General features: G+C 40.5%; 1 protein-coding gene across 3 annotated transcripts; it reads right to left on the bottom strand.

Moving 5' to 3' along the window:
• Positions 1–1,562: 1,562 nt before the first annotated feature.
• LOC147902023 (soluble inorganic pyrophosphatase 1-like) lies at positions 1,563–14,001 on the bottom strand. Of its 3 annotated transcripts, XM_087374630.1 has the most exons (10): positions 13,873–14,001; positions 13,645–13,742; positions 12,110–12,324; positions 11,911–11,939; positions 9,221–9,286; positions 8,673–8,780; positions 8,342–8,407; positions 2,677–2,797; positions 2,130–2,211; positions 1,564–1,980 (listed from the first exon to the last, which is right to left on the bottom strand). In XM_087374630.1, the coding sequence occupies exons 3-10, from the start codon at positions 12,297–12,299 to the stop codon at positions 1,938–1,940; spliced, it is 705 nt and encodes a 234-aa protein (XP_087230756.1). In that variant the 5' UTR covers positions 12,300–12,324; positions 13,645–13,742; positions 13,873–14,001; the 3' UTR covers positions 1,564–1,937. The 3 variants fall into 3 exon arrangements, with proteins under 3 accessions (XP_087230758.1, XP_087230756.1, XP_087230757.1); XM_087374632.1 differs by lacking the exons at positions 13,645–13,742; positions 13,873–14,001 and adding an exon at positions 12,997–13,161 and having other exon boundaries at positions 1,563–1,980; XM_087374631.1 differs by lacking the exons at positions 13,645–13,742; positions 13,873–14,001 and adding an exon at positions 13,333–13,524.
• Between the last annotated feature and the right edge of the window lie 10,904 nt (positions 14,002–24,905).

Here is a 24,905-nt window from a genome sequence, read left to right as displayed (position 1 = left end):
TAATTGTCCCCTTGCTCCAACCATAAAGTTCGAAAACATCCATTGTTAAAACTTATTGGGGCATGTGTTCTCAACATGATATGTGCACCATTGTTAAGTTTGGTACTGCAAGATGCCAAGATAATGTAAGGAGACAAGATGCTTAAGAAATGTAAGTTCCTAAGAATAAGCAAGATTTTAACTCTTTTGAGCAAATGGTAGGTGAAATCATGGAACTTTTTTGGACATCTTAACGAGTGCAAAATAGTTTAAAGGTATGGGAGGACATTAAAAGTGAAGCACTGTAAGAGACGGAAGAAGGTAAGGAGACAAGATGCTTAAGAAATGTAAGTTCCTAAGAATAAGCAAGATTTTAACTCTTTTGAGTAAATAGTAGGTGAAATCATGGAACTTTTTTGGACATCTTAACGAGTGCAAAATAGTTTAAAGGTATCGGAGGACATTAAAAGTGAAGCACTGTAAGAGACGGAAGAAGGAAACAAGCCAACACTCTTTTCAACATAATCCCAGGAGCAATCATGAAAGATATCTGGGAAGATTTTAAGAGATGGAATATGCAATATATATAGTATCAAGCCATGGGAAGACATTCAAAGTGGAGGACTGCAAGAGATGGAAGACGGAAACCAGCAGACAATTCCTCAATTAGACATTAAATACTAATAGCAATCATGTAACGTCTTTTAGATATCTTAAAGTATTTTAAGAGATGCAACATGCAAATAGTTTCAATCCATGGAAGGACATTAAAAGTTGACTGTATGACAGATGGAAGAAGGAAACATGCAGTCAGTTTCTTGTTTAAACATCAAATGCTTCTCTAACATAGAGTACGTGGATGATGATATTTTAATTGACTGTATGAGAGATGGAAGAAGGAAACATGGAGTCAGTTTCTTGTTTAGACATCAAATGCTTCTCTAACAGAGCACGTGGATGATATCAAGAAACTTTTGACACCCGCAAAAGAACAAAACTCCTTTGAACAAATGGTAGGAACAATCAAGAGAAGATTTTGGAAAAAAGAACATGCGACATAAATTGAAGCCCTGCCGAGAGATTTAAGGAAAAACAAGCAGCCAATTTCTTGCTTGGGCATTAAATATTTCTGACATAGGAGGTTGATGAAGGTATCAAACATCTGGAAAACAGGAAAAGAAAATCACGCCCGGTAAGTGCCTCGTCACACGATATGCTCTAAATAGAAACTATGTAAATGAAAACAGGAAAAGAAAATCACGCCCGGTAAGTGCCTCGTCACACGATATGCTCTAAATAGAAACTATGTAAACTGCCTAGAATATTGGATGCTGATAATAATTAGGCCAATAATAATTGATCCAATGCAGGAAAAAATCATCCCATGCCTATCATATTAAAAGCCTGTGATTTCTATCTTAATCCAAGTAATGAATTATATTTCTTCCCGAAACAGGAAAAGAAAATCACGCCCGGTAAGTGCCTCGTCACACGATATGCTCTAAATAGAAACTATGTAAACTGCCTAGAATATTGGATGCTGATAATAATTAGGCCAATAATAATTGATCCAATGCAGGAAAAAATCATCCCATGCCTATCATATTAAAAGCCTGTGATTTCTATCTTAATCCAAGTAATGAATTATATTTCTTCACGTAATAACAGTATTCCAACAACATATACTCCTGCTTCTGGCAGCTGGCCTTCAAAACAGAGGAATAGCTCTGAAAATATGTGCATCTTAAATGTTCTGCAAAGCCACCTTACAGAGGCTACCTACCAAAAGACATCTTCAGTCGTGGCACACAAAGGCATATATTTATCCAAAAAGGGGCTAAACCAAAAATGGAACTGTACAATTATCATTTGTTGCTGCTCAAAATCTGTCCAAAGATAGGCATTCGAGTTGATAGGCATTCGAGTTCTTAGCCCCAATAGTTCAATTATGTCTTGTTTTAACGTCTCAAACTTTCCACAATGTAGGAGGCATACAAATCCCTGATCACCCAACAAAGAAAACACATCAGTAGACTGTAGGCCTTGGCCACAGGTGATTTAAGGCAAAAACAAAACTGCAAAAGAAATTGGGAGAAACAACTGAGCATTAAACTACTATTTTGTAGTAGGGAATTCGCAACGCTTCTCACATTGAATGTTGGATAGCTTCAGAAGCTTTGTCAGCCGGAAGAAAGTCATCAACCGCAACTTCCTTATTCTCATTCTTCTTGTCTACAGTATCAAAAAATTAAGGAGACCCACTCATCTCTCTCTCTCCCTCCCTCTCTGTAATTCTGATTAGCTTGCTCTTCAGGAACACCAATTGACACTTGTCCCCAAATACCTTTTCCTATTTTCATTTGATTAGCTTGAAAACCTATTGGCCTTCTGTTCCACACATTTGTATTACATGGGTTTTGCACACTAGTGTTAGCTCTCTCTCTCTCTCTCTCTCTCTCTCTCTCTCTCTCACACACACACACATCCACCCAAGCGCCATGGTATAGCATCAAATATTTAGGGCCCCTCTCTCTCACACACCCACCCACCCAAGCACCATGGTATAGCATCAAATATTTAGGGCCACTCTCTGCATAAAGGGGGACTTGCCAAACTCTCTTCTATTACCACCGTTTCATAACTTATTTAATTGTCATCTCCTTTCTGAAAGCATGCTATATATTGTCTTCAGGATACAGTCCTCAAAGAAGCGTCTGATTTCTGCAAGCCGATGTGGAGGAAGTTCCTTAATGTCTGTGTAATGCCGAAATTCAGGATCATCTGCACAGACTGCAATAATCTTCTCATCTTTCTCACCCTGAAAGTAAATTCAAGTGATCAGCTTCCGCTTCTACCAACATTTTCAAAGATTTTTTTTTGCCATTAACATGATTTCAAATTGAATTCAAATTGAAACAGCATCTGCCACCACAAAACTCCCATCAATAATGACTCGTTCACCATATTTCAAAAGCACCTCATGTATGATACACATTTCCATTGCATCTCACCACATGTCTGCCATGGGTCGCAGAATAGGATTAGTTAGCAAATCCCATGCAGACGAAAATTCACCCACAAGCTTCCTAATTATCTGTCCAAACCACTTGACAATGTTGTTTAGACCAATCCAAGACAAGACACCTTGCACAAATCTGCTTCTATTTCTCTCTACCATGGCACAGTTTCATATTGTCCATTGCAAGGATGGCAAACACTTCCACTCATTTCTCCCTCCTATTCATGCTCATCCCCACCGTTAGTTTTGCTGATCAAAACCATTAGTATGCAAGCCTCATATTAGTGCCTTAACTTTCCTCTTGCAGGTTCCTTATCCTCAAGGATCCATGGACACTTAACCTCTGTCGAGTACCAAATTTCCAATGATTGTATACACAATTCACCTCTTACTGAAAGCCACAAATGAACACATTAGCTGTCGGGTAATCAGGAAGGTTATCACGTGTATATGTTGTATACATGGAGTAGCTGGTAAGCCAACACATCAGCTGTTTGACTTATGGGTAATTGGGATGGTTATCATTATGTATATGTTGTATACATGGAGTAGATGGTAGTGCTTGAACAAGAACAGAAATCAACAAAGACAGTGACAGAATAAAATGTTATGATTGTGGCAAACTAGGCTGAATTACCAAAGATTACACCAGCAAGTCTAAGGTTGGGCAAGGCAACAATAGCAAGAAACAGTTCAGGACATATGTAGCCGAAGCAGAGTATGCTCGAAAAGGGTCAGAAAGAGGTGAAGCCTAATATAAGATGTGTTGTGAAATGGCAAGGGTGCTAGTTGTGGCAGACAGGAAAAGGACATCAGATTATGCACACTTTAATTGCATCAAATACATCTGATCATGATAGTTGGATAATGACCTCAAGTGCATCACAACCGTGGAACGGGAACTTTCAAGAAATTCAGGTGTCAGAACAGGAACTTTCCAGAAATCCAGGTGTTAGAACAGGAATGTTCCGCAAAGGGGGAACGGGAGCCAGATGCCACATCATACACGACACATCATATGACGTAAAACTATGCTAGAAAACAAAAGAAACTAACATTTTACAGCATTAAACTTTCTATATAGACTCTATAATACCCATTTTGAAACTTTCAAAGAGACAAAAAGAAGTTCAAGAAACTTGATCCAATTAAGAGAGCTCCGGTCCCATTCAATGACAAGAAGGTGATCTTGTTGACTCAAGAGGGGCCATTGGACATTGGTTGAGAGAGATGGAATTATTTACAAGTTCGCAATCACAACCCCTGGACAAAGAGCATGCATGACAGTTGTGAGAGCAAAGCTATTGACATCTTCAATTCAGATCCATGTATTTGCTTGAATATAGAAACATGGTCTATGGACTTCCATTTGTCAAACGGGAAGATTTGTGCAAAGGAAGCCTTTATGGAAAGCATCCCAAAGGATCTTTTCCCAAGGATCTTTTCCCAAGGGCACTAGAGCCAAGAGACCATTGAGACTATACACAATAACACTGTAGGAGACATGACCAATACACCATCACTCGGTGGTAGCAAATACTGTCACATCTATTTATGACTAACCACAAACATATTCATCTCTTCAACTTGCTGAAAGGTTTAAAGAGTTCAATACTATGGCACAAACTCATTCCGGCTGTCGAATCAAATGCCTTTAATTCAACAAGAGAATACATGTCTCCAAAGCCTTTATTGAGCTTTATAAACAATGGAAAACACATAGACAATTTTACAATTTTATTTGCCAAAAACAACCAAATGAAGTAGCATAAAACAAAAATCATACCATTGTTGGGTGTCCAAGGAGCATGATGTAAACCAAGGACATGCCGGACAAATCCATTTGCACAATGGTTTATTGGTTAGCAGGTCCCCCACTCCAAGCTTCCCTTGGTGTCATATCACTTAACATGATATGACACCAAAGGAAACTTGGAGTGGATATAAGCCACATGACCATGCCATCATGATTGTGAAGAATCAAATGGAAGAGCAAACAAATAAGTAGTTGATAATGTCATACATGCAAACCTGCAAACATTCATAAATGACGAATATTTGGAGACATGCTATCGAGCGTGAGGAGAAGCAGTAAGCAAAACAAGCGAGCATATTCTAGGTGATCTACAATTCTCACCCAAAGAATGCATCTCATTGTCAACATGGCCAAGAAGCCACATTATCCAAGAAAATGCCAAAAATGGTCATAGAAGGCTAGCACTAAAGGAAAATATACCTAGATGAATCCAAGAACATTCCCAAACTCATCCTCTAAAAACACAACATAATGCAGTTTCAATCTCATGATAGCCACTCACCAGGTTGAAAACCATAAACTCCATAATGCATAGCAAGGACTAGCTACTATGACATCCCCACTGACGTCATCGACGCCCAACAGTGGGTATAAACCATAGTATAAAAATATGCTCACATACAAATCCACACACCCACACATACTTGAGCATCAATTTATACAACGTCTTCGTACTGAGTTTCTGTCGGCACTCCAGAGATTAAGGGCAGACTCAGCCATGATGAAGGCTAGCACTAAAGGAGAACGCTAATCAAAAGGTTAGCACTAAAGGAGAAGGCTAGCACTAAAGGAAAAGGCTAACTCAAAGTAGTCACAAATATCTTCACTCAAGCTACAACTACTTGTGCAGACTAATGGAATTAAGACAGGCACTTAAAGCTCTCAAGCAATCCCCCCAAGCTTGGTACAGCAAGATTAATACATATTTCAAACAAGGATCCACAATGAGTAAACATTACCGTGGAGTGTATGTGAGGAAAATGTCAATGCTCTTACAATCGTTGCACTCCATAGATGACCTCATCATAGCAAGTAGTAATAACAAGCTGATCAAGGAGGTCAAGGTCGATCTTCACACACAATTAAAAATGCATGATTTGGATTCTTGCATTACATTCTGGGTGTTGAAAACGTTGGAGCAATTCAAAATGTTGAATATCATACCTCTAAGTACACATTGAGACCAATGATAACATGCAAAAGTTGAAAAGTGCTCCACTTTTAGCAAGCAATCGGTAAGCTCATCTATTTGATGACATCGACATGGCCTGATTTTTCCTATGCCTAAGACTTGTAAGCTTGTTTTATGGCTAAAGCCATATATAAACTTGCTCAACTTTATTACATTCCTATTTGTTTTGGACCATAGAGATTTATTAACCTATGTTTGTCCATGGATTAATTGATTTATTTGGGTTAATTAATTTATGTTAAGCTATATACCTAGATGAATCCAAGAACATTCCCAAACTCATCCTCTAAAAACACAACATAGTGCAATTTCAGTCTCATGATAGTCACTCAAGGTTGAAAACCATAAACTCCATCATGCATAGCAAGGACTAGCTACTGATGTCATCAGCACCCAACAATGGGTGTAGTAAGAAGAGTGCACATTCTTTCAGAGGGTAGGATTCGAACCCTCCCTCCCCCCTTTATCCCTTAGTTTAACCATGCCCTTTCACTTCCTTTTCACTCCTCTTCTCTTCCCAAGTTTAATTATGCCCTCTCTCTTCCTTTTCACCCCTCTTCTCTTCCCAACAACTAATTAAAGTAAATTTTTTCATTTTTCAATGTATGGGGGGACATACTAAAGTGAGACAATATCTGTTAATACCTTAATCCGACAACCAACTATAGGCTTGCATATCTCAAAGAAAGCCTAGAAACAAAAGCACAACTTGAGAGGTCCTATGACACAAATTAGGGAGATAGCACCGTGGGTCTATTTCAAGATACACATTCATGCAAAATTCTCACTATTGCAGCATTGTCTACAACAAGTACTGAGTACATCTCTTACCCGATGTGCATATTAAGCTTCAGAGACTCTTAGAGGATCTTGGTACAATCATCTTTTAATCTTGGTACAATCATCTTTTATAACAACCACAATGCAAATCCAAAAGATCATAAGCGGCCAAAGCACATTGGCATTTGCTAACACTTCATCCGACATTAAGTGGAAGGAGAAACTGTCCAGCCAATTCCCTGTTTCTCAGAGAAACAGGCAACAAAATTTGTTCACAAAAGCCTTGTCTCATGAGAAGTTTAAAAACTAGCTTGACCATCCAATGATAGGGGGTGTTAGATGTGGACATTGAGATGCTCATCATCCATGTACATATGGAGGGTTGCCAGATCAAAGTTCACCAAGGCCAAAAGGGGGGTATCAGTTCAATGATAGAGAGCCTAACAAATCAATGTTTCTACCCTTGGTGAGGATCTAGGGATGGTCCAAAAAACATCAGCCAATACTAAAGACTAGCTACAAGATTATAGCGCATGTAGAAATCAAACCCTATTATACACTATCTACCAATTCCCAACTTGACAAAATAACCAAACCCAATATCCCTGAGGGCACCAGTGGCTACATCCTAAAGATACACATTTTTATCAAGCAAGCGAGCAACCTCAAGTTTTGGCTTTGCTAGTCAGCATACAGTCAATCTGTAGACAAGACAGGATACGAAGAATGGGTCATAAAGTTGCAATTTACTAAATTTCAAGTAACGTTTCACTCATGCAAGCTGTCTTCATTGCCTTTGTTTTCAAGCTTTCTGATCTTAAGAGGATTGGAGCTGAAGCAAAGCCTTTATGTTCATGGCACACTGTACGGCGTGCATATATCCAGCCCAAAACGTAACGTGTACAATGCTTGATTTCACTTATTCCTTGTGATGCACATGTGCAGTCCACATAAATCTCCACATGCTTCATGTTTTCTAATCTCAAAGGTTTGCAACTTTAACATGTACAGTACTTGATTTCAGTTATTCTTTGTGATGCACATGTGCACTCCACATATGCTTCATGTTTTCTAGTCCCAAAGCTTTGCAACTAAAGCAATGCATTTAGTGACACACACACATATATATATATATATATATGCATTTAGTGTGATATATATTCTATCACTAGTTGTATATCTGGCCAGCCCTTGAACGCGCACATTGCTTGGTTTTCACTTCATTATGATGCATATTTGCAGTCTACAGAAATCTATGCATGGTTCTCAAGCAATGCCTTATGTGAGATCTGAGGACATACATATTACATTTACCAAGTGTACAGCATGCATATCCAGCCCACACTTTTAACTTGTACAGTGCTTTATTCTCACTTCATATGATATAACAGTCAAAATAAAATGACGAATCTTCACATGTTCTGTATTCTAGTCAATTCCCAATCACCAAAAGCCCTTCCAACTGCTTCCCTCTCCCTTCCCCAAAAACTCCCTCCAACATCAAACATCAGAAATCTCGAATTGTAAAGTTAGTTTTTTGTAAAACAAAACATACCTGATCTATCATAGGCATGAGTCCAATTGCTCTTGCTCGGAGAAAGCAACCCGGAAGAACAGGTTCCTGTTTGGGTTACAAAAAATCAAACCTTAACAGAATTACTACCTTTAACAGAATTACTAAATATGCAAGCTATATCCACACTTGTCCGTCTTGACTGGAAAAAAAAACAAATGTCAAATCCAAGACCCGCAATACTCAGCACAGTAGTTGAAAGATTTCTAACAATTAAACTTCTTATCAGGCACCAATAGTGGAAAAACAGGCAACTCTAGCCAACTGCTGAAATCTAATGTCTCCAAATGATGCATTGACAGAACCATTTCACCTGCATCAGGACCAACACATCCATGGGATCATTATCTTCACAAAGAGTTCGCGGGATGAAACCATAATTGTGCGGATAAACAACTGATGAGTATAATACACGATCAACCTGCAAGAATATGCACAAGGGCAGATCAACCTTCCCAATCTCAGAGCTTATGAACCACCAAGAAAACAGAAAACATTCCTCGATAAGCTTTCCTGAAAGCATACTAAATTGCACAAGACAAGTTCACTGAATTGTCACCAATGATCAATCAACATTCACATTTATGCCAAAAAATTCTCTCCAAAATTTGCAGGAGCAGGGGGAGAGGAGAATTGTCACCAATGATCAATCAACATTATCACATTTATAATTCTCTCCAAAATTTGCAGGAGCAGGGGCATAGAGGGATACAAACAAGTCTCAAGATTAGAAAGATAAATCTGTTTCTGCAAACAGCCTGGAAATTAGAAAAGACACTTCATTCATAGGCGAAGTTGCACTCATGGGTGTATGATGCATGAGCTGCCCACAGGGTTTCAAAATTTCCAGAAACTGCTAACCTTAATAAGACCGGTCTTCTTGTCCAATTCATACTTCACTTTGCTGGCCTTGGAGATTTCAACCACCTGCAAACAGTAACCAAAAGAAGTTGCAACTATTTACAAGCATCATTTGCTAATACACAATGGCATTGCCATTTTGTGGCATGAGTAACAGGGAGGGGGGGGATCGTTTCTTGATTCTTGTAGTATTGTCAACTGTCAAGGGGGTCCAGTTGATTGCATTCTCAGTAAATCTTTTCCTCTTACTAAAACAACTTTTGCTTGTAGAGTTTCAAATAATTGCTACTTATACAACTGTTAGCCCAAAAGATGCGTTCAGAGGAGTTCCATCTTAGTAACAAAATTGACCTGTGGCATTTGCCAAGCGAACAAGAGACTCCGTGCCCATATCATGTGCCAGCGGTGCTATGATGCATGGAAAAACCAAAAAGTTTCTGCAAGAATTAAGAGTGGCGACCATGACTCTTGACTTTTTGCGATCAAACTGTCATAGTAGTTACAGATCTTGTCTGATAACAAAACGAAGACATGGACCTTACAGGTGCAAAGAGAACTCACTATCACACTTGTTGTGCAAAGGCTGACCTTGCCACATAACACAAATAAACATGTTTGAGGAGAGCACAAATGATATTCAGGATCTGCAAGGGCAGTCTCTCAGAAAAGCATAATCTAAGTTGCCTCTCTACTCTAGCCCCTCTCAGCTCCACCCTGAGGCCTCCCAGCCTCTCCTCAAACTCCCCCACTCAAGTCTCTTCGCCCCGACCTCAACCTTTCCACTCAAGTCTCCCACCCTCTTGATCTTCTTCAAAGCTCCGACTCTTGCTCCACCTCTCACGTTTCTGCTTCTGCTAGCACCTTTAAGCCCCCCTAGGGGGGTCACTTCCTTCAGTATAGGGGAATCACTTCCTTTGGAGGGGCTACCCCCTACATTAAGAAAGGCAATAAGCAATCTTAACAGGGGGATTTCCACAGAATTCCTCTCTAAATTGAGCTGCGTTCCTGTCCAATCCAAGGGGTTAAGTCAAGGGAGAGCCGCAGAAAGAGTTCAAAAAGGCATAGCAACTCAATTGAAGACTAACCCTTCAAGTCCGAGACTACATTGAGCACATCCATATCTACAACAAACAAATCCTACACAGCCGGAGTAGCAATTGCCATTCGTCTTGAAGACTCTTGCCACATTTACCAAAGCAGCCACAGCCTACATTAAGCACATCCATATCTACAAACAAATCCTACACAGCCAGAGTAGCATTTGCCATTCGTCTTGAAGACTCTTGCCACATTTACCAAAGTAGCCACAGCCTCAGCATAGCAATGTGAGTTCTTGAACTAGACGTTTTAGTTACATAAGGAAATTGGGGAGTTTAAGGCACACCTCCGGCATATGAAGTCCAAAAAGATATGATGAGCAAACCAATGAGTGTTCTAGATGCCATAAAGGACTCTGAATGAAATGGTCAATGCAAGAAGTTAATCAGTTGCAGATCAAGTGACTGACTCTACAACACAAAGTAGTTGAAGCAGTTCAAGACAAGATGGATGCAAAATTACATAGAGAATAACAGGATCAAGAGTCACAGAAGGCTATAAATAGTGGGAGGTTACCTCTGGATGATCAGTACTATTTACTTGAATTGAGAACTAGAGTGAGATAATCAGAGATCCATACTTTTGTGCCTTTCAGCTTATTGGTTTGCGAAGGAGTCTGATTCTTGTCTCGCTCTAAAACAGCTTGCTTTCTTTCGTCAATAGATTCCAGCCAACAGGACCACCACACAATGCATGATACAGCTTCCTTCCTTTGGGTTTGCTACGCTAGTGTCAAAAACTAAATCCACCTACTGAATCGGAAAAGATGTGGGAGGCTGGGTTGTAAATAGAGAAGGCTAGACACTTATTAAAGATTTTAAAAGCAAGACAAAGGACACTCAATCCATAACTGATGTGAAAAAACTTACCTCCAACCTTTTTTTTTATGGAATGATAATTAGAATGTTTTGAAAGAGGGACTGGAGATGCTATAGGCACTCAAATGTTGGATTTGACTCCATGTACTCAATCCATAACTGATGTGAAAAAGCTTACCTCCAAGTTTTTTTTTAATGGAATGATAATTAGAATGTTTTGAAAGAGGGACTGGAGATGATGTAGGCACTCAAATGTTGGATTTTGGACTCCATGTACTCCTGTTGGTCCCATAGATCGTTGTGGTTTACCGCATACAATGATCGCTGTGGTTTACCGTGTAGTCATACCTACCTCTCTCTCTCTCACACACAAAATGAGAGGCTTACACAAAGGATAGTCACTGACAGAGATCACCAATGCTACACAGCTACAAAGGTTGCAATGAAGGTCCTTTCCTTCACTCAACAATACATACAAAGTGGGCATGAAGAAACCAACATAAAGCAAGATGCATTGATTAAATGCCATGCTCAGCCTCTCCATGACAATGAGGACCATTCTACGTGAAACCCTCCGAAAGCGAGGGAAAAAGGTAAGGAATTATAATGAAATCTTTACTGGGAAGTTAGTTTCACTCTTTATCTCCGGACACATGGCTGTGCGTCTTCCAGAGACGTTGTACCACCCAAAGCGAGAATACAAAGAAAAAGAAAAGGGCTTGATAACAACAAAAAGACAGTTAAAAATTCGGGAGGCAAAGTTCAAGGACTTACACAGTTAAAAATAGATGGAGCTCCCGGTCCTGTAACGAAATTTCACAGCACCGTGTTAAAAGGCAATCTTAATCTAGGGATTGCACCAATCACCTAAGTTTCTAAGGAAACCGTCCCGTAGTACGTACGGCACATATAGTTCAAATTATCGACCATGAAAGACGAGAAAATGTTGCGACTGCCAAGAAGAAAGGCTTACCGATTTCGAGATCGTGCCAGGGATGTGCGGCCACAGAACGCCGGGTCATAGAGGAAAGGATGCGCTCGTTGAGAGGCGGGTGAGGAAATCGTGACTTTGAGGTTGGAGGTGTCGTTCCATTTGTAGATGGAGCAACCCCCTTTCCAGATTGATCGCCGCAGACATCGGCGCTGCCGTTTGTTGGACTCATTTCGTGTTGACAGCCGGATTCCGTCCTACCATGGAGACACCGAGAACAAACGGATCTGATAATTAGCTAACTTACGATGCCTAAGCCGTAAAATAGCCGTAAAATTCTTTCTTTAAAGCATCAAACGTTCACATTTCAGCGTGTGCACTAGGACGTAATCCGCAAGCTCCATTCGGAACCCAGAAAATAGGGAATGCTAAGCGAACTAAAGCAGTTGAACGTAGCTGGAAGAGCAACCAAACCAAAACCGAATGTCACGCTAAAAGAACCGAAACATGTCACAATGGACCTCCTCTCAAAAGTCTTACAATGTCATACTCAAGAAGGCCATAACACCACGAATTGGACCTTATATTCTGATCCCTAGTAAATCTTTTACAACGCAAAAACTATAAAGAAAGGCTTCAATTAAGCGGATCTACTTGGTTCATATGAGGATCGGAACCTTCCGTCTCTTCACATTAAGCCAGAAGCTCAAACGCTATCCCGCCAAGTACCGGCTGGATTCCTTTCAAACCGAATTGGCTGGCTTGGCGGTACATCGTCATAGACGACGATTGGCAAGGGAAATTACTGGACTAGCTGATGTAAGACACTAGAATTACCAAAACGAACAAGAATCCCAATTTGTGTTTGCTCCGCTCAAACAAAGCAGTTAGTATTTGAATCGCTGGATGTCACAGCCAATTTGACTTACTAGTATTTGGGATAAGATCAGCTGTCCAGTGTGCAAAACCTCTTAAGATCCTAGATCATTTAAATGTGGTAGCTCTGAGAAAATCAATAAGAGTGACAACAGCGAGTCATGCCTATTGTTCATCAGCAGCATCGGAGCTTGCAACAACTTGAGAGCCGCGGACTCAAAGGCATGCAGAAGAGTATGCAAGCGCATACTTTGAACAGGTCAAGACTGCAAATAAGCGACACGAAGCAAATTTTCATGAACTGGCAAAGCACTGCCAATGATGTTGATGGATCGGAAATGGCTAAAGAGCGGCAAAGAAGTTGCGCGGTTTGCTTGCAGGAACTATACCTGAAGGTAACGAGATCCGGTAAAACTTGTAGAGTTGCGCTGAAATTGACACAGGGAAGCTGGGAACTCAAAGGTTAGGGGGAGAGAATGGGCGGGAGACAAGGGGGCAATGGATACTGGAGCATTGAATGAAGCAAGAGGACAGGCACAGGGGACTCTTGTAGGAAGACGATCTTACTGGCGGCCATGTCGAACAGTGCACACGTTGTCAAAGCACGACGGAGGACAGCGAGGATCCAAGACCTTGGAAAAGGCAAAACGGTTGACTAACTTGGATGAGAAGATAAAAGAAAAGAGAAAAAAATGGAATACCTCGAAATGCGTCGGTTCTGCGGTCGTGACTTCAAAGATCTGCGAAATGGTGCGAGCGTTTAGTGCAAGAGGAGTCTGCTGCTGCAAGAAGATGGAAGCTGTCGAGCAAACGGAAAAACGGTGAGAAAGCGAAAGAAACGAATTGTTTGAAGCAATAGAAAACTGAGGAGAAAGAGATGGGATCATGAGCACGATGAGAGTGAGGAGGGAATGTCGAAAACGGAGAACCTGAGAGAGGATTATGCCGAGAACGTGTCGAGGAGCTTCAGTTGGCTGGCTATGGCGGAAAATCTGCAGAAAACGAGCAGCAGCAGCAGCCAAGAAGACGAAGACGATGATCCAAAGTTTTCATCTTCCTTTCTCCTCTTAATTAACCCTTCTTTAATCACCTTAATCACCCTTTTTAGCCTTACTTACCCTTCATTCTTCACCTTCATCTCCTTATTAGCCCTCTTAATTGCCTTGATTAGACTTCTTAATCCCCTTATTACTCGCATACCAACATTTCGGTGGAGTGATCTTGCCGTCTTCCCCCCTCTTAAATTACCTTCACTACTCGTCTTTAATTGCCGTATTAGTACCCCTAATTGCACTTAAAACCCCATTAGCTGTCCCCTCACTTTTCCGTCCGCACGCTTGCCACGTGGCAACCCCAGTAATTTTTTAACAGCCCTGCTGTACAATTACAAGCCCCTAAATTAGCGGCCGTGCCCGCGAAGATATGCCACGTGCCGCATCGTGAAGGCGCCGCCTGGCATTCCGGCTGGGCTTTCCGGCAGCTAAACCCTCCGGTAGACTTGCTTGCCACCTGGTGGCCCCTTTCTGCTGTTTCCTTTTTAATAGTCCTTTTTAATAGTCCTGCTAAAACGACCGAGAAATTAGCCAGTCAGACCGCCAATTATATGCCACGTGGCACACCGTGGCTTAAAGGCGCGCCGCGTGGCACTCTGATCTTGCCCTATCGTCGCCTTTTCACACCCACCAGCAAGCGCGTGACCCCCCACCTGCCTCGATCCTGCTAACCATCCGCGTCAGCATATTCCTGGCATCTCCTCACATCCAAGGAATTGTGCCTGAATATCTTGGCCAATAATTAAATCTTGTGGCCTACATAAAGGATGGGAATTCAACGCCTCACTCAGCGCACTACAGTTCATACATGAGGTCTAAAACGGTTGCACACCGACATCATGTTGGATGAAACGGTCCACATGAAGCCCCACTTTCGCAATTGTCCGCACCTCAGGAAGGCCGCTCTTTAAGTTCTCTCTTGACAAGAAAAAGTTTCTGAATAGCCTGTGCAAACTGCCATGTAGAAGTATCTTCCTTAACCTTGAATAAAGATCTCTAAGATAATAAACACAAGGGGGCCAATAAATAAGCGCTTACAAGGGGCCTAATGGGTTCACTTAATTAAAGAAATCGCTATCTCAGCACTCAGATCTCGAATTCATCTTGGATTTTTTGCAACAGGATTGTAATTTTGTGATCTAATCGACTATGCGGCCGTGCATCAACAACAAAACAAGAATTTGGAAAAGTTGTATCTAAAATCCGTTCCATTAAGCCATGGCACGCCAACGGCTAGTGAGAGAGACAAACAGACAAACAGAATTCGTTCCATTAAGCAGTAGGACATCATGGTTGGTGAGAGAGAGAGAGATGCAGATCGCTACATCTGAGACAGGCTAGCAATTGTGACGCAGATCGTGGCTGGAGGCAAATTGCGGCAAAGGCAAGTGGATGTGAGGGGTAGGCAATTCGCCATGCGAGAACGGAAGGTCTTCTCTAATGGCTCCCATAGGGAGGGACGCAGATCGCAAAAGGAAGTCGATACAGAGAGGGAAGGTGCAGAGGCGCGTCGATTTATAAGCGAAGAGACGCAGTGCAGAGAAGTCGAGAAGGACGAAGAGGGGACACGTGGCAAATCATGCCTCCCCCCATTTATCCCTCGTTTCCCCCCTCCCCTTTTCCCCCTCTTTCACTAATACCATTTTTCATTAATTGGGGGTCCCTATTTGTAGTTGCAGTAATGATTTAGGCAATCAGTATGCATGGAAAAGCATAATGGGTACATAATAACAAACCATAAAAATTAAAGTATAGTGCTTGCATCTTTTGCATTACTTTCTAGATCCTCAAATCTATGCTCTAATTCCAACCCCTAATTATGGGCCCATATGTAGCTTGCTAACCCATGATGTTTTTTTTGGGTTTTTGCCTAACTTACAGTGTTTACTTCTAGCAAGAACATCAATCTTTAGTTTTTTTATAACTCTCCCACATGGCTTGCTCATATCCCATGACTTAGGACCCCCATGAAGAAGTGCACAAGAGCAATCATCTCCTACCCACAAGGCCAAACCGAAGTCGTGCTTCCAAGATTTGGCCTGAGCCTTGGAGACCCTAATGTGAAACAATTAGGGCAAATCCTAACAAGCTAAGCTTCACACCTTACACTTTTAATCTCTACCAACATGTACGCTCCAAGATTATAATACAACCAACAAAAAAAAGGCATCATCCAAGTTGGCAAGTTTTCTTTTTAAAATGCACTAATACGAGTGGGCTAGTTTTTTGTTAAAGAATGAAAAACACTTAAAAGTAGAGCAACTTGTAACATGGTGGTGACCAAAGGCACTATTGAAGTCGCTATCTTATTGATAGCATTCTAAGAATTTCTCTACTATACATCTATATTTAAGGGAACTCCCTCTAGTGTATCCAACAAGTCTATATCCAAGAATTTGTGTACTCTATAGATCTATATTCAAGGAAACCCCCTCTAAGAGCCATGACATTAACAGACCTTTGGTTGTCATATTTAATAGGCAAAGGCTCTTGCGGCTATGATGGGTATCCCCAATTGAAGATGACGATCTATCCTCGTGCATAATTCAAACGAACTCAAAATAATATTCTTGGGACTCATTCCAATGCTCTAGAGGAATAATCCATCATCATCAATGACCTCTACAAACCTGATGCATAGTGTAGGACTACACCATTTGGCATAAAAGAGCTTCAAAATTCCATAGCAGGGCAACACGCCTCTTTAGAATAATGAAACAACAATGAGAATGGAATCGTCAAATGAGACCCAAAATGGTGGGAGGTCCAAACATGACATGTCTCCTTGATGAACATAAAATACATGTCTTGATTGTATGATATGATGTACAAATGAAACTACGAATTGCCAAATATCTTATAACAAAATGCTCAAGGTCCCAACATAACACTAATGTTTCTAAAAACACATGACTAAATAATGTTTCTAAAGGCTAGCATGACCACCATGCCTCAAAACAAAGGACTTAAAAAATAGTTATCAAGCTTTTTTCCTTTTAATGTATAAATTACTTTTAAAGGTTTATGTTGTGATCAATTACTAGTGTTCCAAACAGAACCATCGTGTGTTTGGGTTTAGCTCCTAGCTTTTTTGATTAGATCCAATAGACTTTTGTTCCGTGTTGTTAGACTGAAGACCTTACAAGCAAAGGGGATTCACAAAAGAACTTGTAGTGAATAAAGAACTACACCTATTGGCCATTAATACACATTGAAGTCATGACCACCAACCACCTATCCACCAATGAAAAATGGTGCGTTAATCAAGCACAATGTTTGCTAACTTAGCTTGCTTTATCATTTCTCATCTTGATTACTATTGTATAATAATAATGTATTATATATAACTCTAAATAGCTACCAATAGAAACTTTCCTTTGGAAACATTTGTGAGAGATGAGATATGAGCTTAATGTGGTTTTTTAAAATATGTATTAAAGTGACCATATAACAAATGGTAATTTAAAAATTTTATTGACTAAGCAAATGTACACAAGAACTAAAATGTATTGTTTAGAAATTTAGAAAGCTTTTTTGCATGGGGAAGGGATAACGCCTATTTCATTAATTTTGGACTAGTGCACTCTCCAAATTCATTTTTATAAGTACTTTTGAATAAAAATTGAAAAAAGTATAGAGCTCTCTTTTAAAAATTTATCTTAAAAAGTAAGCAAAAGTTGAAAGTTTTTAAAAGCAAATTTAAGTAAATTTTTAAAAGGTGATGATCACATTATATGAGATTAATTTACCATGAGATCCTCTAACATTTCCAAGGCTTAATAATGGTGTTAATAAACACCTGCAACAATGGTAAATCTCAAAGGACTTAAACACCTTGCAATAGCTATAAAGGTAAATTTGTATGAAAATACAAGGTCAAGTTTTAGATAAATTCATAATGATATGTATTTTTTTAATAATTAAAAAATAACATAATAAAAATAAATAGTTAATTAATTAATCAATGATTTTGATTAATTAATTAACAATTAATTAATTAATTAATAAGGATTTAGGGTATAGGGTTTCAGGTATATGGTTAGGGTTCAGGGTATAACCATGCCCTATATATATTCTACGAAGGGGGTAGGCTAGGAAGGCTAACTATAATCGATGTTTGTGCAAGGATTTATTGAAAAAAAACGGGAAATTTTTAAAAGAAGCAGCCACCAGCCATGGAGGGGAGGGAAGAAAGGGAATTGATAGAATGGAGGGAGGGGAAGGGAAGGGAAGGGAAGGGAAGGAAGAGGGCATAGCCATGTCTGCAATAAAAGGAAGGGGACGGGAGGGGGAAAGGGAACGAAGATAGGAGGAGGAAGGGAATTGAGGGGAGGGGAGAGGGGAGGGAGGGGAGGGGAGAGGTTGGCAAAGGGGAGGGGAGGGGGAGAGGGGAGTAGAGAGGGGAGGGAGAGTGGGGAGGGGGATGGAGAGAAGGAGATGGGAAGGAAGGGGAGCGGAATGGGAAAGGAGAGGAGGGATTTTAGGGTTTCGATGCTTTTAGGGTTCCCTTACGATTTTAACTTTAGCCTCTATAGCCATAGGCCACTCAAGCTCAATCTTATGAACGAGAGCTTGAGTGTTCCCCTATCCTTGATTTTAACATCATTTTTTGCCCTCGACCTTGGTATACCCCACACAATGGAACCAAGTGTCCTTCTTCAAAGGTCTTCTTCTATCATTCCATTTTGGGCTGAGAGATTCACTCAAATGAATCCTTTGTGCATGGGCTTTGATGGCATCCTTGGTCTAGTGGTTTGACTCATCTTTAATCAACTTAATGGTACATCATCTATTAACATAATAATGCTTTTATTGGTGTCTATACCAACCACGAACCTCTAGTAATCGGTATCCTCCATTCGATTGCTTTGTCATGTAGCATCACCTGACCTATTGCCTCTTTGCCATGTGGGACAAGTTGAAGGTTATATAGTTGAAGGCTACATTCTTGAAAAGATTCCAATGCAATCAACAAGGAGGACGTATTGCTGAAGCTCAACCATCTCATTCAAAGAAAGGGCAGATTAGTGTACGATTTGTAGCATAAATGAGGGGGTTGATAATCAACTCACCAATAGTCAAGGCAAAATGCTATTGCGGTCTTGGTTGATGACCCATTCATGAGTGGCTTCACTCCATGGGTGAAGCTTCCCAACCTAGAGATGACATACCCAAGGTGGACATATGACAAATTACTCAAACAAGTGATTACATTAGGAAAGAGGAATGTAGATCCTGAAAGAAAAAGGAAGTGTTAGTTTAAGAGGCGGATAGCAAAATGAAGACACAAAAGAAGAAGTGGTGGCCAAAAAGGACACCAAAAGAAAAAAGGAGGTGGTTAAGAAGCTTTCCAAAGATATGGGCATCCAAGGTAACCTAGAGAAGGGATAGAACTGGCGCCACAAGTGCAAACCCAATGATTGGGTAGGTATTGATCGAAGACAATTGGTACAACAAGCACAAGCAAACTCTAGATGTCCAAAAGAAAAGCAAGATACAAAGAAGACCCCTTGGGGGGAAAGACCAAAGAGCAATAGCACAACTTAGTGTTGGTAATAACACCAATACTTACCACTCAACTTATTGCCAAGTAGTTGATTGGCAAGTATTGGTGTTATTACCGACTCTAAGTTAACACCAATACTTACCACAATGAACACTCTCTCCCACACCCTCTTCCTCTCATGACTCAATTGTGGTCCACTTTTCCCCACCACATTACATGTAGGAGATATGGAGCAAAATCTTGCTGAATAAAGAGCGCTTCCGACTCTTGCAAGCCTTTTAAAAGGAAAAAATGAGCGGGAAGCCTAGCAAATATTGCCAGTAGTAAATGCCATTATTCCACTGGTAGTTATCATAATACTGATGGTATGTATAATATATAGATTGTATTACCAAATGGCCCATCAATATAATGGCTATTACCATCGATGTAGTTGCAATTACCGTCAGTATATTTGTGTGGTTCACTGGTGATTTTTTCCAGCTTACCAAAGTGATAATATTATTGTCATGCTACTTTGGATCGAAAATGATGATCATGAATGATGCATTAATGGAAACATGAAAATGTCAACAAGATCCATGGACAAGCTACAAAAAGTGAGCAAGATGATTGTGCACCCCAAGTGGGGTAGATTTGGTGGTGATCACATGATCACAAGGTCCAGCCACCCAGAAGAAACCAAATAAGCCAAGAGTGTAGCAGTTTTGTGTAGAAGGAAGAAAAATAATATGGAAAATAAGATCAACAACAAGATAAAACAAAAACAGCCACTCATCTAGATAGGAGAACCATTGGGTTGACAACAAGAGTAGGATTGACCAATACATCACAATGAATCAATGAATGGGAGCAATGAACCCTTGAATGAAGATGAAGCTAAATGACCAAAGGATAAGATCCAGATCAACTAAACTTGAGAGAACCTCCACAAGCTAATGTAATGATTTCAATCAGCCAACTAATCCAACTTGCACCCCACTACAAAAAATTCTTTTAGAATCCAATCATGGAGCAATGAGCTATATTCATATCCTCGCATTAATGATCAAAGTGACCGAGAAAATGATTTGGATAAAGAGGTACCTATGATTGATGTCAAAGTTTGAAACCACACAATGAATGAAGTGATAATTGATGGAGGCTTGATCACCTGAAGAGGTTGAATCCCTCACCATTCAAGATTTGGATGGCAGATTAGAGGTTGGTAATGCCTGAAGACATTCTAAAATTTGTCTGCATTAGAATCAAGGGGCATTCCTCTGGTCATGTTCATCATGGTCAAGATGGGGAGCAAAGGTGGGTACTTGATGTTGTTGGGATGACCATGCATGAGGTGAATTATGATTGGGGAGGGGAGACCCTCACAGTAGGGCCAAGAATGCAAGGATGTGCAAACACCGATGGGTAAGAGCATGATCGAGAAAGACTACAAGCCTGAATGTCTAGAGGTTGAATGTTGACCCATTTCTAGGGTTGACACTTGGCCATCCATGTCAGATTTTAGCTAGGCTTCTATGCAGATTTTGCTCTACATTTTATTACATTGATGTGTGCATATATCATGTGGTTTGGACCATAGGGTAAGGAGGGTTATATTCACCTCCACATCCTATTGGTTGCAATCCCATGCAATCTCTCATTGTACTACATGTGCCACATAGGTTACCCTATTTGAGATCTATATATATATATTGAGAGCTCCCTCTTTGAAGTCTTGTGTGTGTAATCTCCTTCCTAAAGTGGATAAGACACTTTTTTCTAGCCTCCTAACCCTCATCTCCACTCTCCACCTCTCCTTGATCCCCAGCTCTCTATTTTCTCCCCCTCCTTTCCTTCATCTTCCTTATCTCATGTCGTACTAACTATGATTGGACTACAGTGTCCTTCGCATTGATGTCACTATTGTCTTTGTGCCAACATGGATTTAGGAAGTACAAAATGTGTGTGTAGAGTAGTGGCAAAACTCTGCTTGTACTTGCATAAGGCTAGGAATAATCCCTCTTAGAAATCCAACTTGCATGTTCTACATCAAACTCCTACATGCATGTTCTACATGCGAGTTCTACATGCAACTCCTACATGCATGTTCTTCTACATGCAACTCCTACATGCATGTTCTACATGCAAATCCTACATGCAATTCCTACATGCAAGTTCTACTTGCAACTCCTACATGTGAGTTCTACATGCAACATGTAACTCCTTATGAAGAGAGTGGGAGAGAGGTAAGGAGTCTCACTTATAGCCTTCTCACATACACAATGGGGGAATACACACAAAGGTGGAGGCTAAAAATAGTTTTCCTCTTCTTAGTTGTGAAAGCAAAAAGAACTCTCTCTCTAAGTACAAAAGGAATAGATGAACCCTATATGTGGGTCTCAAACCAAACTCAGCTAACCTAGGTGCCATACTAACTGAGCCACTAGCTAGAGTACATAAAGATAGCTGTCATCTAGCTATTATTCATGGGCGGTGTACCAACCGCATCTGCAGCTAACAAGTCGGTGACATAAATGCACAACGGTCACCCTGGCATATCACGAGTGGAGCTCGATATCTCAACACTCCCCCTCGAGCTCAATCCCAATTCTTGCACACCAAGCAGGTCTCTGAACTTGCGCAGCTTCTCTGTGCCCAATGCCTTTGTGAATATGTCAGCTACCTGATCCTCTGTGCTGACATAAACTAGATCAATAAAACCTACTAGAACCTTCTCTTGCACATAGTGGTAATGCACCTCAATGTGCTTTGTTCTAGCATGATAGACTGGGTTATTTGCCAAGTGTATACTGCTCATGTTGTCACAATAAATGACAACTGGCCCATCTGTAGAGTGATGCATATCATAAAGCAGCTTATGCAACCAAGTTGCCTCACATGCAACCATTGCTGCACCGCTGTATTCAGCCTCTGTGCTCGACAAGTCAACTGTATGCTGTTTCTTGTTGCTCCAAGTGACTGCAGCACTCCCAAAAGAAAACACATATCCATTGGTAAATCGTTTATCAGAATTACTACTAGCCCAATCAGCATCAGTGTATCCATGCAACTATATCTGAACCCCAGTCTCATAAAATAGTCCATACTGCAATGTGGACTTCACATACCTCAATATACATCTAGCCGCATCCAAATGCGATTTTCTTGGAGCCTGCATCCCAACCCAGTAGCATAGCTCAAATCTGGCCTGGTAATAGTCATATAAATCAAACTTCCTACTATGCGTCTGTACATAGTAGGGTCTTCCAGAAGCTCACCTGCATTTGAACTCAGCTTCACATTCTGCTCCAAAGGAACTGCAATAGGCTTACAGCCTATCATCCCATATTTGGACAGCATGTCCAATTCATACTGCCTCTATAAAAGCCATATCCCACTTGTGGATCTAATCACCTCAATGCCCAAGAAGTAACGCAGCTCTCCCAAATCCTTCATCTCAAACTTCTACTTCAATAGCATTTTCACATGAAGGATATCTTCATCACTATTGCCTATGATGATCAAATCATCAACATAAATGACAAGCAGCATAATACCTTTCTATGTTTTTCTCACATAAAGTGAGAAATCTGCCGTGGAAATCTGAAAACCAATAGTGACAAGATACTGTCCTTTCTTGTTAGACCATGATCTGGGTGCTTGCTTCAAGCCATACAAGGCTTTCTTCAACTTGCAAACAAACTCAGGATGAATAGCATGCACATAACCTGGTGGCTGCTCCATATAGACCTCTTCTTGCAAATCACCATATAAGAAGGCATTCTTTACATCCATCTGATGTAAAGACCATCCCTTCGATGCAGCCATAGCAATGACTGCTCTTACAGTTGCCATCCTTGTAACCGGGCTGAATGTTTCTTCATAATCAATGCCATATGTCTGTGCATACCCCTTGACAACTAATCCTGCCTTGTATCTGCTCACAAAACCATCTGCATTGTGCTTCACTTTATAAACCCACTTGCAGCCAATTGCATTCTTGTCTTTAGGCAAAGGCACCAATTCCCATGTAGCATTTGCTTCCAAGGCATCCATTTCTTCATCCATGGCTTTCTCCCATTTTTCTTTTCCCATGGCTTGCTCAAAAGAAGTGGGTTTTGGTTCTTGTATCACTTTGACCATGTAGGCATAGTGAATGGATGTAAATCCATCATATTTCAGCCTATGCACATGATACTTGACTCTGGTAAACTTGCACAAAATAGGCTCATTACTAGGTGCTCTCAAAACATCCCTTGTCTTCCTTACTCCAGGTGTAACAACAGAAGGAATATCCAACTCATCATCAAGGCTATCATCAAGGCTCTGTTCTGAGCCTTTTGGATTCACCATCCACATAAGAATGACCTGCATTCACATCAACCATGGGGTGAGCTACTTTCTCTTTTCCTTTTCGTGATACTTGCATACCACTATCTGCATTGCTTTGAGGAGATTCTCCTTATCTCAATCTGCCTCATGGCGAAGTATGTGAACCACTGCTAGAGGACACTACAAGTCTACTAATATTTTGTGAATGCTGCTGTGAATTCTATGCAGCATTACCATTTTGTGCATCTACATCATCAATCACATTTACTGATTTATACCAGCTGCTCATCTCATCAAAAACATCTCTGGTCACCGTAAACTTATGAGTAGAAGGATTATAGCATCTATACCCTTTCTGTTGCAGAGAATATCCAATAAAGACGCACTTCTCAGCTTTTGGATCCAACTTGGATCTCAACTCATCTGGCACATGAACATAGGCAATGCAACGAAAAACTTTTAAATGAGAAATATCTAGTTTCCTACTAGTATACCTCTCCTCTAGTGTCATGCCATGTATTGCTGCAGTGGGAGTCCTGTTCATTATGTAGACTGTTGTAGCAACTGCTTCAACCCAATAAAAATCTGGCACTTTTTCGTTGATCATGGCACGAGATACCTCTCCAATATGCTTGTTTTTCCTTTCTGCAAGTCCATTTTGTTGTGGGGTATGACTGCATGAATATTGCTGCTTTATGCCATGCTCCTATAGGAACCTTGCAAACTCATTTGAGAGGTACTCTCCCCCTCCATCTGACCTTAGGCATTTTATTTGCAAGCTTGTTTCTTTTTCAACCATAGCTTTAAAAGCTTTGAAATGCCCAAGCACTTCACTTTTCTTTTTCATAAAATACACCCAAACTTTTCTACTATAGTCATAAATAAAAGTGACAAAATAATGATAGCCTCCAATAGATGCAGCTTTAGTAGTCCACACATCAGAGTGGATTAATTCCAATGGCCTCTTACACTCTCGGAAATGGTTTCCTTGCCTGTTTTCCAAATTGATAGGCTTCACATATGCATTTCTACAACCTTGAACTTAGGCAATCTTGCAACAATATTTTGGGCCTGCATTAATTTAAGTCAT

The sequence above is a fragment of the Dipteris shenzhenensis genome, chromosome 5 (assembly GCF_047967505.1).
Source record: "Dipteris shenzhenensis isolate YYH24624 ecotype China chromosome 5, Dip_SZ_1.0, whole genome shotgun sequence".
Classification (NCBI taxonomy): domain Eukaryota; kingdom Viridiplantae; phylum Streptophyta; class Polypodiopsida; order Gleicheniales; family Dipteridaceae; genus Dipteris; species Dipteris shenzhenensis.
The sequence above is the reverse complement of the archived record's forward strand: the minus strand, read 5'-3'. Positions and strand labels throughout refer to the sequence as shown.

Coding starts and splice junctions, on each gene's coding strand:
- LOC147902023 (XM_087374630.1), bottom strand. CDS start 12,299: ATGAGTCCAACAAACGGCAGCGCCGATGTCTGCGGCGATCAATCTGGA. Junction 11,940..12,109: donor CTGGCACGATCTCGAAATCG/GTAAGCCTTTCT, acceptor ATTTCGTTACAG/GACCGGGAGCTCCATCTATT. Junction 8,408..8,672: donor ATGTGTTGGTCCTGATGCAG/GTGAAATGGTTC, acceptor TAACCCAAACAG/GAACCTGTTCTTCCGGGTTG.